Raw genomic sequence first — 12,373 nt, 5'->3', positions numbered from 1 at the left:
AGCCTAAGCCTAAAGTGACAGGAAAAACCTACAGAAGACCAGCCCTCTCACCTCGGGTGGGACCACCTCTACGAAGCCATTAACCCTCCAGAGCTGCCCCCCAGGATCAGGCGGAGACAAGACTCCCCTAACCCCATCGCTGCTTAGCTCTCCCCCTGCTTCCCTTACCCCCTCAGATGTTTTTCTGAACAGAGGACGCCTCTCCCATTCCTCCTCATATAAATTCTGAGCACGTGAACCCTTGTCTCAGGCTCTGCTTCTAGGGAACCTGGACAAAGACTTACTCCCATTTTACTGATGACAAGGTTGAGACTCAAAGAGGCAGAGGCACTGACCCAAGCTCATATAGCCAAGAAATGTCAGAGCACAGACCTGAAGCCGGCTCTGCCTGACTCCAGAGCCCACATCTGTAATTTTTTCATCCACTGACTCCATTATCTGCCCACTGAACAGAAGAGAAGACTGAGGCCCAGAGGGGAGTCTGAACTTGCCTGAGACCATTTGCAGGGGCAGGGGGGCAGGGAGAGGCCAGGGGGCTGCCCCAGGGCAAGCGGTGAGGGCCAGGCTGGTGGTGGCCCCGCCCTGTGACCACCCTGTGGCCCTGTGTGCACCCCCTTCTCCCCAACCTGCAGAAGCCCTGGAGCCGCAGTACCCCTGGGAGTGCTTCGTCTTCTGCCTGATCATCTTTGGCACCTTCACCAACCAGATCCACAAGTGGTCCCACACGTACTTTGGGCTGCCACGCTGGGTCACCCTCCTGCAGGACTGGCACATCATCCTGCCACGCAAACACCACCGCATCCACCACGTCTCCCCCCACGAGACCTACTTCTGCATCACCACAGGTGCGGCTGCGGGGTGACCTGGAATAGGCCATCCCCACCCCACCCCTGCTGTGGCTCCATCCTCGGGGTCACTAGGGCAGAGGTCACAGGAGGAGGTGAGGTGCTGGAATCCTTGTCCAGCAGGAACTTGCTCTTACAACACCACAGACCTACTATGTGCCAAGCAGTCCAGGTGCAGAGGACACGGCAGTGCAAGGGAGCCAACCTTCCCCACTCCCCCCTCCCACCTCGTGGGCTGGGATTCCAGCCAGCCAGCCGGCAAATACTTGCTGAGCACCCACCGTGTGCCCCACACTGTCCTGGGCTTAGAACACAGCACTAAACAGACACGGGCACAAACCCCTGCCTTGGTGGCGTTCCCGTTCTCGTAGGGGACATGCCAGACCATACGTAAGTAGTACATTTAACCATGCCAACTGCTCTGGAGCAGAACAAAGCAAAGGGTAGGAGAAGGAAATGGGGGCCTTCACCCTTGAGAGAAGGCGGTGAGGGCCTCCCTGAGAAGGTGACATTTGAGCTGGGGGACAAAACAGTGCAGATCTGAAGGAAGAGCGTGCCAAGCCACAGGGAGCAGCAGGTGCAAAGTGCCTGAAGGAGGAACGCACATGCCTGGTTGGTTTGAGGAATGGCAAGGTGGTTCGTGTGGCTGGAGCGAAGGGCATCGGGGGCAGAGGAGAGGGGAGATGACTGAGTCTAGATAAGAGAAATGCCCCCCCCCCATGGGGGGCAGAGCAAGGTGAAGGGCAGAGAGTCATGGAGTGAGGAAGCAGAAGTAGCTGTTCGTAGAAGGAGGTGAGGAATCCGAAAACAAGTGTGAGAGGGACCTGGCAGCCAAGTCAGGACAGACCAGTTCAGACAAAGGGAACAACACGTGCAAAGGCCCTGAGGCAGGAGCATGCCTGGTGTGGCTGAGGAACAGTCAGGAGACCCACATGCCATTGGTTGTTCACAGACTGGTACCAAAGGTAAACGAAGCCAGTTTGCCGGGGCCAGCTGGCGTCCAACTTAGGTGTGGCAGAGCTGCTCTCGGCATCTGACAGCAAGTCAGGCTGGCATTGGCTCTTATGAGTCTCACAGACCTCACTGGGTGTCCTTTTTCTCCCCCACAGGATGGGGCCCACAGCCCCCTCCTTATGTGCCACCTTCCCCCGCTGGGCTGTGAATGGCACTGTGGCAGGCGCCAGGTGCTTGGTCCGTCAGAGGGCCCGGATCAGGCACAGCTCCTGGTTTGCACAGGGAGTAGGGGGTGTTGCCTTTCTGGAGGCAGAGTGGAGAACCACAAGAAATATTTTTTTGCATGTCTGAAGGTCATGTTCTTTAAGGGCAGGGGGAGGGGTTAGAATTTAGGCTGTTGAGGAGATCAGGTCACTGCTCAGCCAGGCCTAGGATCCCTCCTGGTTTGGCCACCCACTCAGGAGACTCCACTCCAAGCCAGTCTTCACATCTGGAAAATGGGATGAATAGTACCTACCTCATGATTGGGGGCGGCGGGGGTGCTGTAATAGAAAGTAGGATTGTAAGCAGTATTTCTGGAGCATCTACTCTGCGCCAGTGGGATCCCCAGTGGGAAAACCTGGGGGTTCTGCCGTGTGGAGCAGGACATTCTAGTTGGGAGTTGCAGAGAAAAACCAACACAACACGGGAAGGTGGTGAATTAGAAGGTGGAGAATGGTTATAGGTTATCATAAAAGCTATAATAAAACAAAAGAGGGTGATGTGTCAAGGAAGGCTTCCTGGAAGAGGTGGCAGGTGAGCCCAGTGATAAGAAACACTGCCACTGTGCCTGGCACATACTAAGCACAGGGTAAGAAAGTGAATGAGAGGACAGTGGCATGTCTGAGCAGCCCCGAAGCCCATTAGTGGGAGGTCCCCTTCCCCAGACTCCTTGGTCAGCCCTTGTCCCCTGCCCTATACAGACTACTCCTCAGTGTTCCTGCCCCAAGCAAAGCCAGCCCTTTCCTTCCCTCTCCTCGACTGCCGCTCTCCCATTCAACCCCCCGGTGCCCTCTTTCCACTGCAGGTTGGCTCAACTACCCTCTGGAAAAGATGGGCTTCTGGCGACGCCTGGAGGACCTCATCCAGGGCCTGACCGGTGAGAAGCCTCGGGCAGACGACATGAAATGGGCCCAGAAGATCAAATAGCTCCTCCGAGCCTGCCACCTTAATTGCCAACCTTCCCCAGCCCCCCAAACCGAAGCCATCTGCCAAATTCCAGCCTCGTCGTGCTGACCCCTCCAGATGGAGAGGACGCCTCCTGGGCTGGGCCCGGGCACCCCCCAGCCCACCCCTTGTGACACAGAATACTTGAGCCACTGATTTTTCTTTTCCTTTTTTTTTTTTTTTTTTTCATTTTCTTTCCTGGGCCCCTCCCCAGCCACCTGAGCTGCTCTGTCTCCAAGCCTGACTCTGCAGAAAAAGGAGCTCCACCCTGCCAGCCTTTCCTTGGGTAGAGGGGAAGCTCACCCACTCCCTGCCCTCCTCCAGGCCCCCCGCCTCACTGGGCGGCCCTTCAGCGTGGCTGGCACTGGGGCCATGGAACTGTCTTCTCTGTCTTGTTTGCCCCAGCGGTCTAGGAGCTGCCCCAGGCACCACCTTCGGCCTGGCCTGTCCACCCAAGGATGGCCCAAGTGCAGCAAGAGTCTGAGGGCAGCCAGCCAGTAGAGGCAGGAATCCCCTGCCCAAGCCTGGACCTCCTCCCCCTGTCCCCTCCCCAGCTGCCCATGGGATTCCAGCCAGAGCTGATATTTCTAATCAAAGGATGTGTTCACAGAGCGCAGCCCCTGCGAAGGGTCCTGGTCTTTGGGAAGGGACTAGAGAGTCCCCTTTGGCTAGGGGGATGTCCGAGAAGGAAGTAAGGGGCTTTTTTGTTTTGGTTGGTTTTTTTTTTTTTTTTAAAGGTGCTTGCTTGTTTAATGTAAATAATAGAAAGCCTTAATATCTTTTCTGTAACACGGAGTAATATTTTAATGTCATGTTTTGGATGTACATAATATATTTATAACAAAGCAGCAAGAGTCTACTTATCCTCGGCTGCCTCGTGTTTCCTGGTTGGCTGGTGGGGAAGGGGGGTGGTTAAGGATCCTAGAAGGTAAGGCCCCACCCCTATCCCATTCCTAGCTCCCCGCTTCCCATCTTGGGCTCAGAATGGGAGCTTTGTCACCTGAGACAGTGAATCAATGTTGCCATCTGCTCCACTTTTGGAGGGGACCCACGGCTGGATGAGGAATGTTCTTCCTGCAGGAGATCATGAGGGTAGAGTGATGAAGGCAGATCCCTATTAGTGAATTCCTTCAGCAGATGTTCTTGGCATGTGCCAGGCTCTGACCTGGACACTGGGGCACACAGCAGTCAACAGACAGGCAAGGACTTAACCCTGGTGGAGTTGACCTCCCGAGGAGACAATAAACATAAATAAATGCACATGTACATTCAGATGGTGATTTGTGAAGAAAATAAAAAATAATGTATCATATTGGAAAAGCAGGGTAGGGTAGCTTTGGCAGGGTGGTCAAGGAGGGTCTCTCCAAGGAGGGACATTTAACCTGAAACCTGTGGGAGAAGATGGAGCCAGCTGGGGGAAGAGGCCGGCAGACTGGATGGCAAGTGCAAAGGCCCTGAGGCAAGAACAAGTTTGAGGTTTTTAAAAGACAGTGGGCCGGACTGGAGTGAATACTGGGAAAGTGGAAGATATGGTTGGAAAATTAGGGACTTATTACGTGGAGCCTCAAGGCTGAGGAAGTTGGGAGACACTAGACATTTTAGACAAATGAGTATCTTGTTCATTTATCCACTGAAAAGACATTATAAGCCACCTCCCGTGTGCTAGGCACTGAGATTCAGTAGTGAACATAAAGACATTACAATCAGTATCTAGTCTGGGCTAGTTTCTGCAATACTAGCCAAAAAAGTCGGGGGCGGGGGACAGAGATGATAAAATACTCTTTAGAGTGATCATAAAGCTTTTATTAAAATGTGACCCATAACTTAATTTTCCTTAAAGTTTGCCCACCGCTAGACTTAATTTGCTACTGTCCGAGGGGATCACAAAAGGAAGGGGAATCAGAGTTCAATCATAAGTAACAGAAAATAAGTAAAAATAGCTAAAGAAATTTGATTAACTCCTATAACTGAAAAGCTGAGAGGAGGTGGTTGTGTCTTAAGGTTTGGCAAGACCCGGGGGTCATTTGTGAGAATGGGGTGGGCACTGCAGACAAATGCGCATGAGGGCTGGGCAGGGGAAAATATTATCCACTGAACGCTTACCACATGCCAGACTCCACGGAGCTCTGTGCATTGAACCTGAGAGGTGAACTCCATTTGCACAGGTGGACACTGAGACACTGGGGTCACGGAACAGGCCAAGGTCGCACAGCTGATAGGTGGCAGGGTTGGGACCAGAGCCTTAATTTGCCCTGGAGCCCTTCTACTTTAACACCGGCCTGTAGCACCAGCGGAGGGATGGAGGTGAGGCGGCAGGTGGCGAGTGAGAAATGTGTCCCCGGCGAGAAAATAGCTACAGGCAGGACAGGAAAGTGCAGCTGACACTGAGGACTGGGTGCCCTGGGGACCTGCGGCCCAGAGAGCAGCTGCTGCTCACATCAGCTGATTAAAGAGGAACCAGAAATCCAGATTTTTTTTTAAAAGGCTGGCTCCATTTTTTAAACAGATGGTAGGCAAAATAAAACAGGTGTATGGGCCGACTTCTGCCCTCAGCTTCCCAGCCGGTGCGGGGAGGGCCCGCTTTTCGGTGGATTTGTGCTGCTATCTGGTGGTGGAGCGAGGCAGGTAGCAAGCAGTGCGGGGCAAACATGTATTTCCAGCTGGCCTGGGAATGTCATGCAACTCCCCTCTGCGCTGGCTTCTTGCTAGAGGGGGTCTGGGCAGGGCTCCTATCTCCAACTTTAACTCCACCCCCTTGATAAACCTAAAAATCTCTACCCTCTAAACTTTTTTTTAAGATTTTATTTATTTGAGAGAAAGGGTGAGCAGGTGGAGGGGCAGAGGGAGAGAGAATCTCAAGCAGATTCTGCACTGAGCGCGGAGCCCAACAATGGGGCTCGATCTCATGACTCTGAAATCATGACCTGAGCCAAAAAAAAAAAAAAAAAAGAGTTGGATGCTAAACCGACTAAGCCGCCCAGGCGCCCCAAATACTTTTTTTTTTAAGATTTTATTTATTTTATTTGACAGACAGAGATTACAAGTAGGCAGAGAGGCAGGCAGAGAGAGAGAGGAGGAATCAGGCTTCCTGCTGAACAGAGAGTCTGATGCGGGGCTCGATCCCAGGATCCTGGGATCATGACCTGAGCTGAAGGCAGAGGCTTTAACCCACTGAGCCACCCAGGTGCCCCCCAAATATTTTTTAATAGGTAATGCCTGCATAAGGTAAAGAGTAAGAATCAGTACAGAAGGATCTAGAGCAGGGGTCGGCTGATAGCTCCAGGGACCCAGAGCTGCTCCACCTGTCATTCTATGGCCCCGTAAGCATTTTTTCTAAGTGGTTGGAGGGGAAAGGGGGTTAAAAAAAAAAAGAAAAAGAGTATCCCCTAACACATAGTTTAAAAACTTCAGTGTGTGGTCAAGTTTTCCCGGAATATAGCTACACCCATTCATTTGCATATTATCTAATACAGAGGCAACGTTGAGAGACAAATGGCTGTCAAAGCCTAAAATACTATCTGGCCCTTTACAAATCATCATCATCATCATCATCATCTAGAGTGAAGAGTAAATTGCTCCCACTCGAGTTCTCCACGCCCTCAGTTTCCCTCCCCAGAGGCCATTATTGCAACAAGACCCTTGGGAGTCCCTTGGACCCCTCGGACCCCTCGGACAGGCAGAGAGGCACGCCCGCCCCTGCTTTCACGTGATAGGTAGAATATTACACACACAGCTCCACACTTGCCTTTTTCTACTGTGTTGTGGAGACAGTGTTCTATGGATTGCTTCCTTCCTCTTTTTGACAGCTGTGTAGCATTCCAACTTCAGAATGGACTTTCCTGTTTTAACTCATCTTCTGTTGGACACTGAAGTTGTTTTCAATCTTGGATAATAAGAACTGCACAGGAGAACCTAAGTCTTTGCTCACGAGGGCCAGTAGACCTGAGGGGTCAGGTCCTAGGAACCAAACTGTTGGGCCCAGGATGTCTGTGTTCCGTTTGGATAGCTCAAAGGCCAAACTACCTTCCAACTCACAACTTTGGAGAGTGCCAGGTTCCCCACACCCCTGCCAGCACAGTGTGTTATCAAGTGTTTTGTCCTTTGCCAATCAGATAGGTGGTTTTAATTTGCATTTCTCCTACTCTATTTCACTGAATCTAAGATATCATTGATTGTAAGATGCATCCTGATTCCAGAGATGTTTGAATGCAAAAACGTGCATCTTAGAATCACTGAAATGCAATGGGTTGAGTGAGATCGAGTATCTCATATCCTTACTCTGTACATGTCCTTTTCCTCTTTTGCTTGGGAAGCGGGGTAGTAGTGGTTAAGAGCTTGGGGTTCAAACCCCGGCTCTGCCACTTACAAGATTGTGACTTTGGCCAAGTTACTAAACCTCTCTGTGTCTCTGTTTCCTCATCTACAAGAAGGAGTAATGATGGTACTGAATATATAGGATAGTTATGAAGATTAAATTAATTAATATATGCAAAACCCTATGTTCCTGGAACATATTATGTGTTTGCTATGATTAACATCTTTTTTAAAAGATTTTATTTATTTATATATTTGACAGAGAGAGAGAGAGAGATCACAAAGTAGGCAAAGAGGCAGGCACAGAGAGAGGGGGAAGCAGGCTCCCTGCCAAGCAGAGAGCCCAATGTGGGACTCGATCCCAGGACCCTGAGACCATGACCTGAGCCGAAGGCAGAGGCTTAACCCAATGAGCCATCCAGGCACCCCAATTAACATCTTTCTTTTGGAGTGTTTATGTTTTTTCTCACCATGAGTTGCAAGGGCTCTTGATAATTTAGGGAAACTCAGCCTTTAGTTCCACCCACCCTGCCGCCTCAGACCTCTGGTTCTTCTTTATTTTTTCCCTGACCACAAAAGTAACAGATGATACAAAATTCAGACAGTACAAAATAAAGTGTATAGGAAGAAAGTCAATAGAAACAATTCAGATGTCCATCAAGATAGGAATAAATGGGTTGCACCATGACCCCCTACCCTACCCACTCCCATCCCTTTTGGGCTGTAGACTTCAGCAACTCCATCAAATGTTAGATAAAACATCTTAATGCTACACTTCAGACACAGTCCAGAGGGACATAATTCCATATATGTGCCACGAAATGCCATTAGCAAACGTGTCTCCCACATCCCATCAACCACAGACCCCCTCCCCAGGCATTTGACTCTCCGTCTTCCGGATGCCCATGACCTTTCTTCCTCTGTCAATTTGTCCCCTTTACTTTCTCCAGTTTTGTATTATAAATGCTATACCAGGAGGTTGGGGGCGGGTTCTTACCTATAAATTGGAAATATAAACATAAAATGTATACAATGTTACTGACAAGCTTGCTACTCAAAGTGTGATCTGTGCATTCCCTAAGTACATGTTAGAAATCTCAGCACAAACCTCATCCCCAAACACACAATCAGAATCTGCATTTTAACAAGATTCCTAGTGATTTGTGTGCACAGTCAAGTTTGAGGAGTATTGCTCTAAAAAAAAAATAATACTGTTGGTTTTATAAAAAAACGTATTGCTTTTTTTTTTTTTTTTACATTTTGAATGTACTACTTATGCGTTGCACATCACAGAGATTCCCAAACTGCCCAGATGTTTTCCCACCTTGTTGAGAAGAGTCTTTGAATGAACACTGTGGACATTCTGTGTCTGTGGCTCTTCACTGAGCACTGTGCCAGCTACTAGGTATGCTTTTGACTGTAGGTAACAAAAACCCACCTTTAAGAGCAGCTGAAGCAATAAAGACTTATCTCATGTCTTAAGAAACCTGTAAGTTGGGGTGCCTAGCTGGGTCAATAGAAGAGCAATTGACTCTTTTGGTCTTGTGGTTTTGAGTTTGAGCCTCATGTTGGGGGGAAAGGGAGGGAAGGGAAGGGAAGGGAGAAAGGGAAGAGAAGGGAAGGGAGGGAAGAAAGGGAAAGGAAGAGAAAAAAGAAAAGAAAGGAAGAAAGGAAGGAAGAAACTGTAGGGAAACAGCTGCAGGATTCCTTCAGCAGCTCAACCACATCATGGGTGGTCCTACCCCCTGACATCTTTCTGTGGACACCTATAGTCTAAGTATAGGTTTTCTGGCTCAGGACTGCCACAGCTCCAACCATCACAGCCTCCTTAGGAAAGAAGAATGGGGACCAAAAAAGCTTTCTTCTCAGCTATTCTCAAGGGAGGGAAACTTTCCAAACACGGCCCCTCTTCAACTCATTGACTAGAAAGAACTAGGTGACAGGCACACCCTTGGACCAATCCCTGGCAAAAAGAAATGGCCGTGCCAGGGACTGGCTCGGATTCACACCTGGAACTGGCCCTTGGGCCTCCTCGACAAAACCAGCTGCCGTGCGCACGCCGTCAACAGCGTGCAACTCACCCCCTCTCCGGACTCCCCGCCTCCAATCTTGCTGCTGCCCAATCACTCTTCTCCAGGCAGCCGGGAGGCACTTTGTAAAAATGCAAACCCACCCACGCTTTGCTCCAAACCTCCCAGGCTCCACAGAGGAAACGGCAGGTGCCCCAGGGTTAAGAGAACTGAATTCCAAACCTTTTACTCCTTCCTTGTTATGTGACCCTGGAAAAGCATTCTCACGTTTCCGAGCCTCAGTTTCCTCATCTGACAAACAGAGATGACAAAAGCTAACTTTGCAGGGGTCACCGAGGATTAAATCATAAGAAATAAATAATAAGAAAAATAGTAGCTAATACTTAGCGCTCACTCTGTCAAGGCCTTTTGCAAATTCTTTAGTTCCATTAACATTTCAATCTTCCCAACAATCCAATAAATCGGACTCTTGGCCGCAGCAGCTGAAGCTACCGGCTCCAGCGCAAGGTGGAGATGGGGCGCAGACACCGGAGGAATCTGGCTCTGGGGACCGGCTGTGACTTCCGAGAGAGGAGTGGAGCCTCTCCGAGGGAGCGTTGGCGCGGAGGACCACAACTCCCGGTAGGCTCCGCGACGCAGCCGAACTACAATACCCAGCATGCCCCCGGCCGTCGGGCTTACCCTGTTCCTTCTGCCAGGTCCTGCGCACGGAATTCGCTCTACTGTCAATTTTGCTTTCCAGAAATTCCCTACGAGAACCAAGGAATCTATCCGAGTAAACGTTTACGAGCATCGTGGATAAGTGGCTTGCATTTTCATCCTTACTCCTCCTGTTAGCTCCGAGTCTGTTTACTCATCTCTACAATGGGGATATCCCTAGAATTTGCCGCATCCAGTTGTGAGGATTAAAAACTGGATATGAGGGTTTGGTAAATATCAGCTGTTTCTAGTGTCCCTCCTCCCTCTGTGCTAAAGGGTTTTACCAAAGCGTTTTATCTCTCCAGCAACCCTTTGAGGTGGCTACTATCACTCATCTTTTCAGGAGGGGGTACAGATGCCAAGAGAGATTCAAATCTCTTGCTTGAAGTCACACAGCAAAGGGAAGGGTGAAAGAGCCCTGGAATCCAGAAAATTTCACTCCAGAGGTGAGTCTTACTTTAGGAGTCCAAATGCTTCCCAGTTGTCACCCTATGCTTTACAATGATCCAAATTCCAGGGCAAATATTTTCTGTGTTTTTCAAAGAAAAACTTGAATCATGTGATACACAGATTACCGATGATTCCCTAGTGCCAGTGCTGGGAAGGAGACACATGTGGCACTTGGAGAGTCAATTATAACTAAATTGGATCTGGAGAAATCAGGGAAAGCTTCCCAGAGGGGGTGATGCTGGATCTGAGAACTGAAGAGTGGGAATAGCAGGCAAAAGCCCTGAGGAGGGAGAGGGCATGTACTGCAGAGGACTTGAAAAGGGTCAGCAAAGGAGAGGTACAGGCAAGTCCCAGAGGTACAGGCTATGCCAAGGACAGGGGAAAGAGGCACCCAGGGTGCAAATTTTAGGAAAGTATTCACTTGCAGGATCATACAGGTGCAGAGCTGAGACCTAAGAATAAGTTTCCTTAAATGAGGCTTAAGGGAAAGCCCTAGATATCTCAGTGGCCTCACTGGTCATGGCCCTAGGTCCATGGCCTTTGGTTAGGGTGGCTGTCCACCGTGGTTTCCCCTGAAGAGTCCCATTGTTCTGGCAAGATTATACAAGGTCTCCTTTCAATCTGATCATTGTCTTTGTTGGATGTTAATTCTATGGCCATGCAACTTGGAGAGTCTGTATTTTATCGAAAGGAAATGGGGAGCCACTGAAAGATTTGACTGAAGGCTGTTTTGAGCAAATTTTGGCTGCCATAGAGAGAATGGACTATGGGGCCAAGAATAAAGGCTGCTGGGATCACCCAAGTAGGAGACAAGAGCAGCCTACCCTAAGTGGGAGAAATAGATTGAGCTGAGAAATGCTTAGGAGGCGCTACTGTCAGACAAGGTGATGCACTGGGTGTGCTGGATGAGGGCTTCCCATTTCCTTTTTCCTCTGTACTCAAAGTCCCCATCCTTCCTCTGCCAGTGTTCAGCTATGTGACCTGGAGGTAGTCCCTTCACCTCTCTCAGCTTGATTCTACATCCGTATCAGGGCTTCTTAGACCATTTATGATAAAGGAGCAGTCCCTTCTTGGATTTAACATATATTTGCAAATATGTGTCTGTAAGACCTCTGCACATGCTGTTCCGTCTACCTCCTAATCATGCAGTCTCTCTTGAAATGGGACCACTTTAGGAGGCCCTCCCTGACCACCACGTTGCCCCTTCCCTGGTTTACTCTCTATCCTATCACAGTCATATTCTTTCCTACTTCTTTGTTAACTAGCTCTCTATCTCCAACTATAATGTAAGCCTGTAAGAGCAGACTTCATTGATGTATATATATCCATTCCCAGGACCTAGCACAGCATGTGGCATACAGTAGGTCTTAGTATTTCTTTGGATGAATAAATGGATTGATGAGTGAATGAATGAATGAATGAGTGAATGCTTTCCCTGGCATCTTAATGCCCCAGAACAAACCTTCTCTGGCTCGGAAGCATCTGGAGTGGGTTCAAATTCTGACTCAGCCATTTAACAGCTAAGTTTAGATAAATCGCTGAACCTCGCCCCCCCCATCTCAGTTTCATTTTTCACATTAATCCCTACCTGGTAGAGATACTGGGAGGATCCAACTAGATAGGAAAATGGCCGAAGCGAAACAGGAGATATTTTTTTAATGTTTCTTTTCTTCTGTGTCTTTCACAACAGCATCCTTCCAAGTCTGATCACCCCTGCCTTTCTCATCAAGCACCTCAGTATCTCCTTCGCATCCCAGCCTGGAGGGACATGAAGATTGCTGGGCCCTCCCGCACGCAAATCATGTTTCCTTCCTCTGAAAAAGCAGGAAAAAAAACCTTCCCGGCAACGGGTCGCGGGGTCCGCAGAGCGGGCGT

General features: G+C 49.5%; 1 protein-coding gene and 1 long non-coding RNA gene across 2 annotated transcripts in view; one reads left to right on the top strand and one right to left on the bottom strand.

Annotated features, from left to right (window-relative positions):
• PEDS1 (plasmanylethanolamine desaturase 1) overlaps positions 1-4,271 on the top strand; it is a 24,172-nt gene extending 19,901 nt beyond the window's left edge. Inside the window, exons 5-6 of the mRNA XM_047746756.1 lie at positions 633-845; positions 2,866-4,271. Of these exons, the coding sequence (XP_047602712.1) occupies positions 633-845; positions 2,866-2,987 (335 nt within the window). The 3' untranslated portion in view covers positions 2,988-4,271. The remainder of the gene's footprint in view (positions 1-632; positions 846-2,865) is intronic.
• Positions 1-12,373, bottom strand: part of LOC125109646 (uncharacterized) — a 15,157-nt gene extending 2,784 nt beyond the window's left edge. The window contains exons 1-2 of the long non-coding RNA XR_007130323.1: positions 12,087-12,373; positions 9,744-10,098 (exon numbers count right to left, since the gene is read on the bottom strand). This is a non-coding gene — a long non-coding RNA (uncharacterized LOC125109646). The remainder of the gene's footprint in view (positions 1-9,743; positions 10,099-12,086) is intronic.

The sequence above is a fragment of the Lutra lutra genome, chromosome 9, assembly GCF_902655055.1.
Source record: "Lutra lutra chromosome 9, mLutLut1.2, whole genome shotgun sequence".
NCBI classification, from domain to species: Eukaryota; Metazoa; Chordata; class Mammalia; order Carnivora; family Mustelidae; genus Lutra; species Lutra lutra.
Note: the sequence above shows the minus strand (reverse complement) of the source record. Positions and strands in the feature narration are given on the sequence as shown.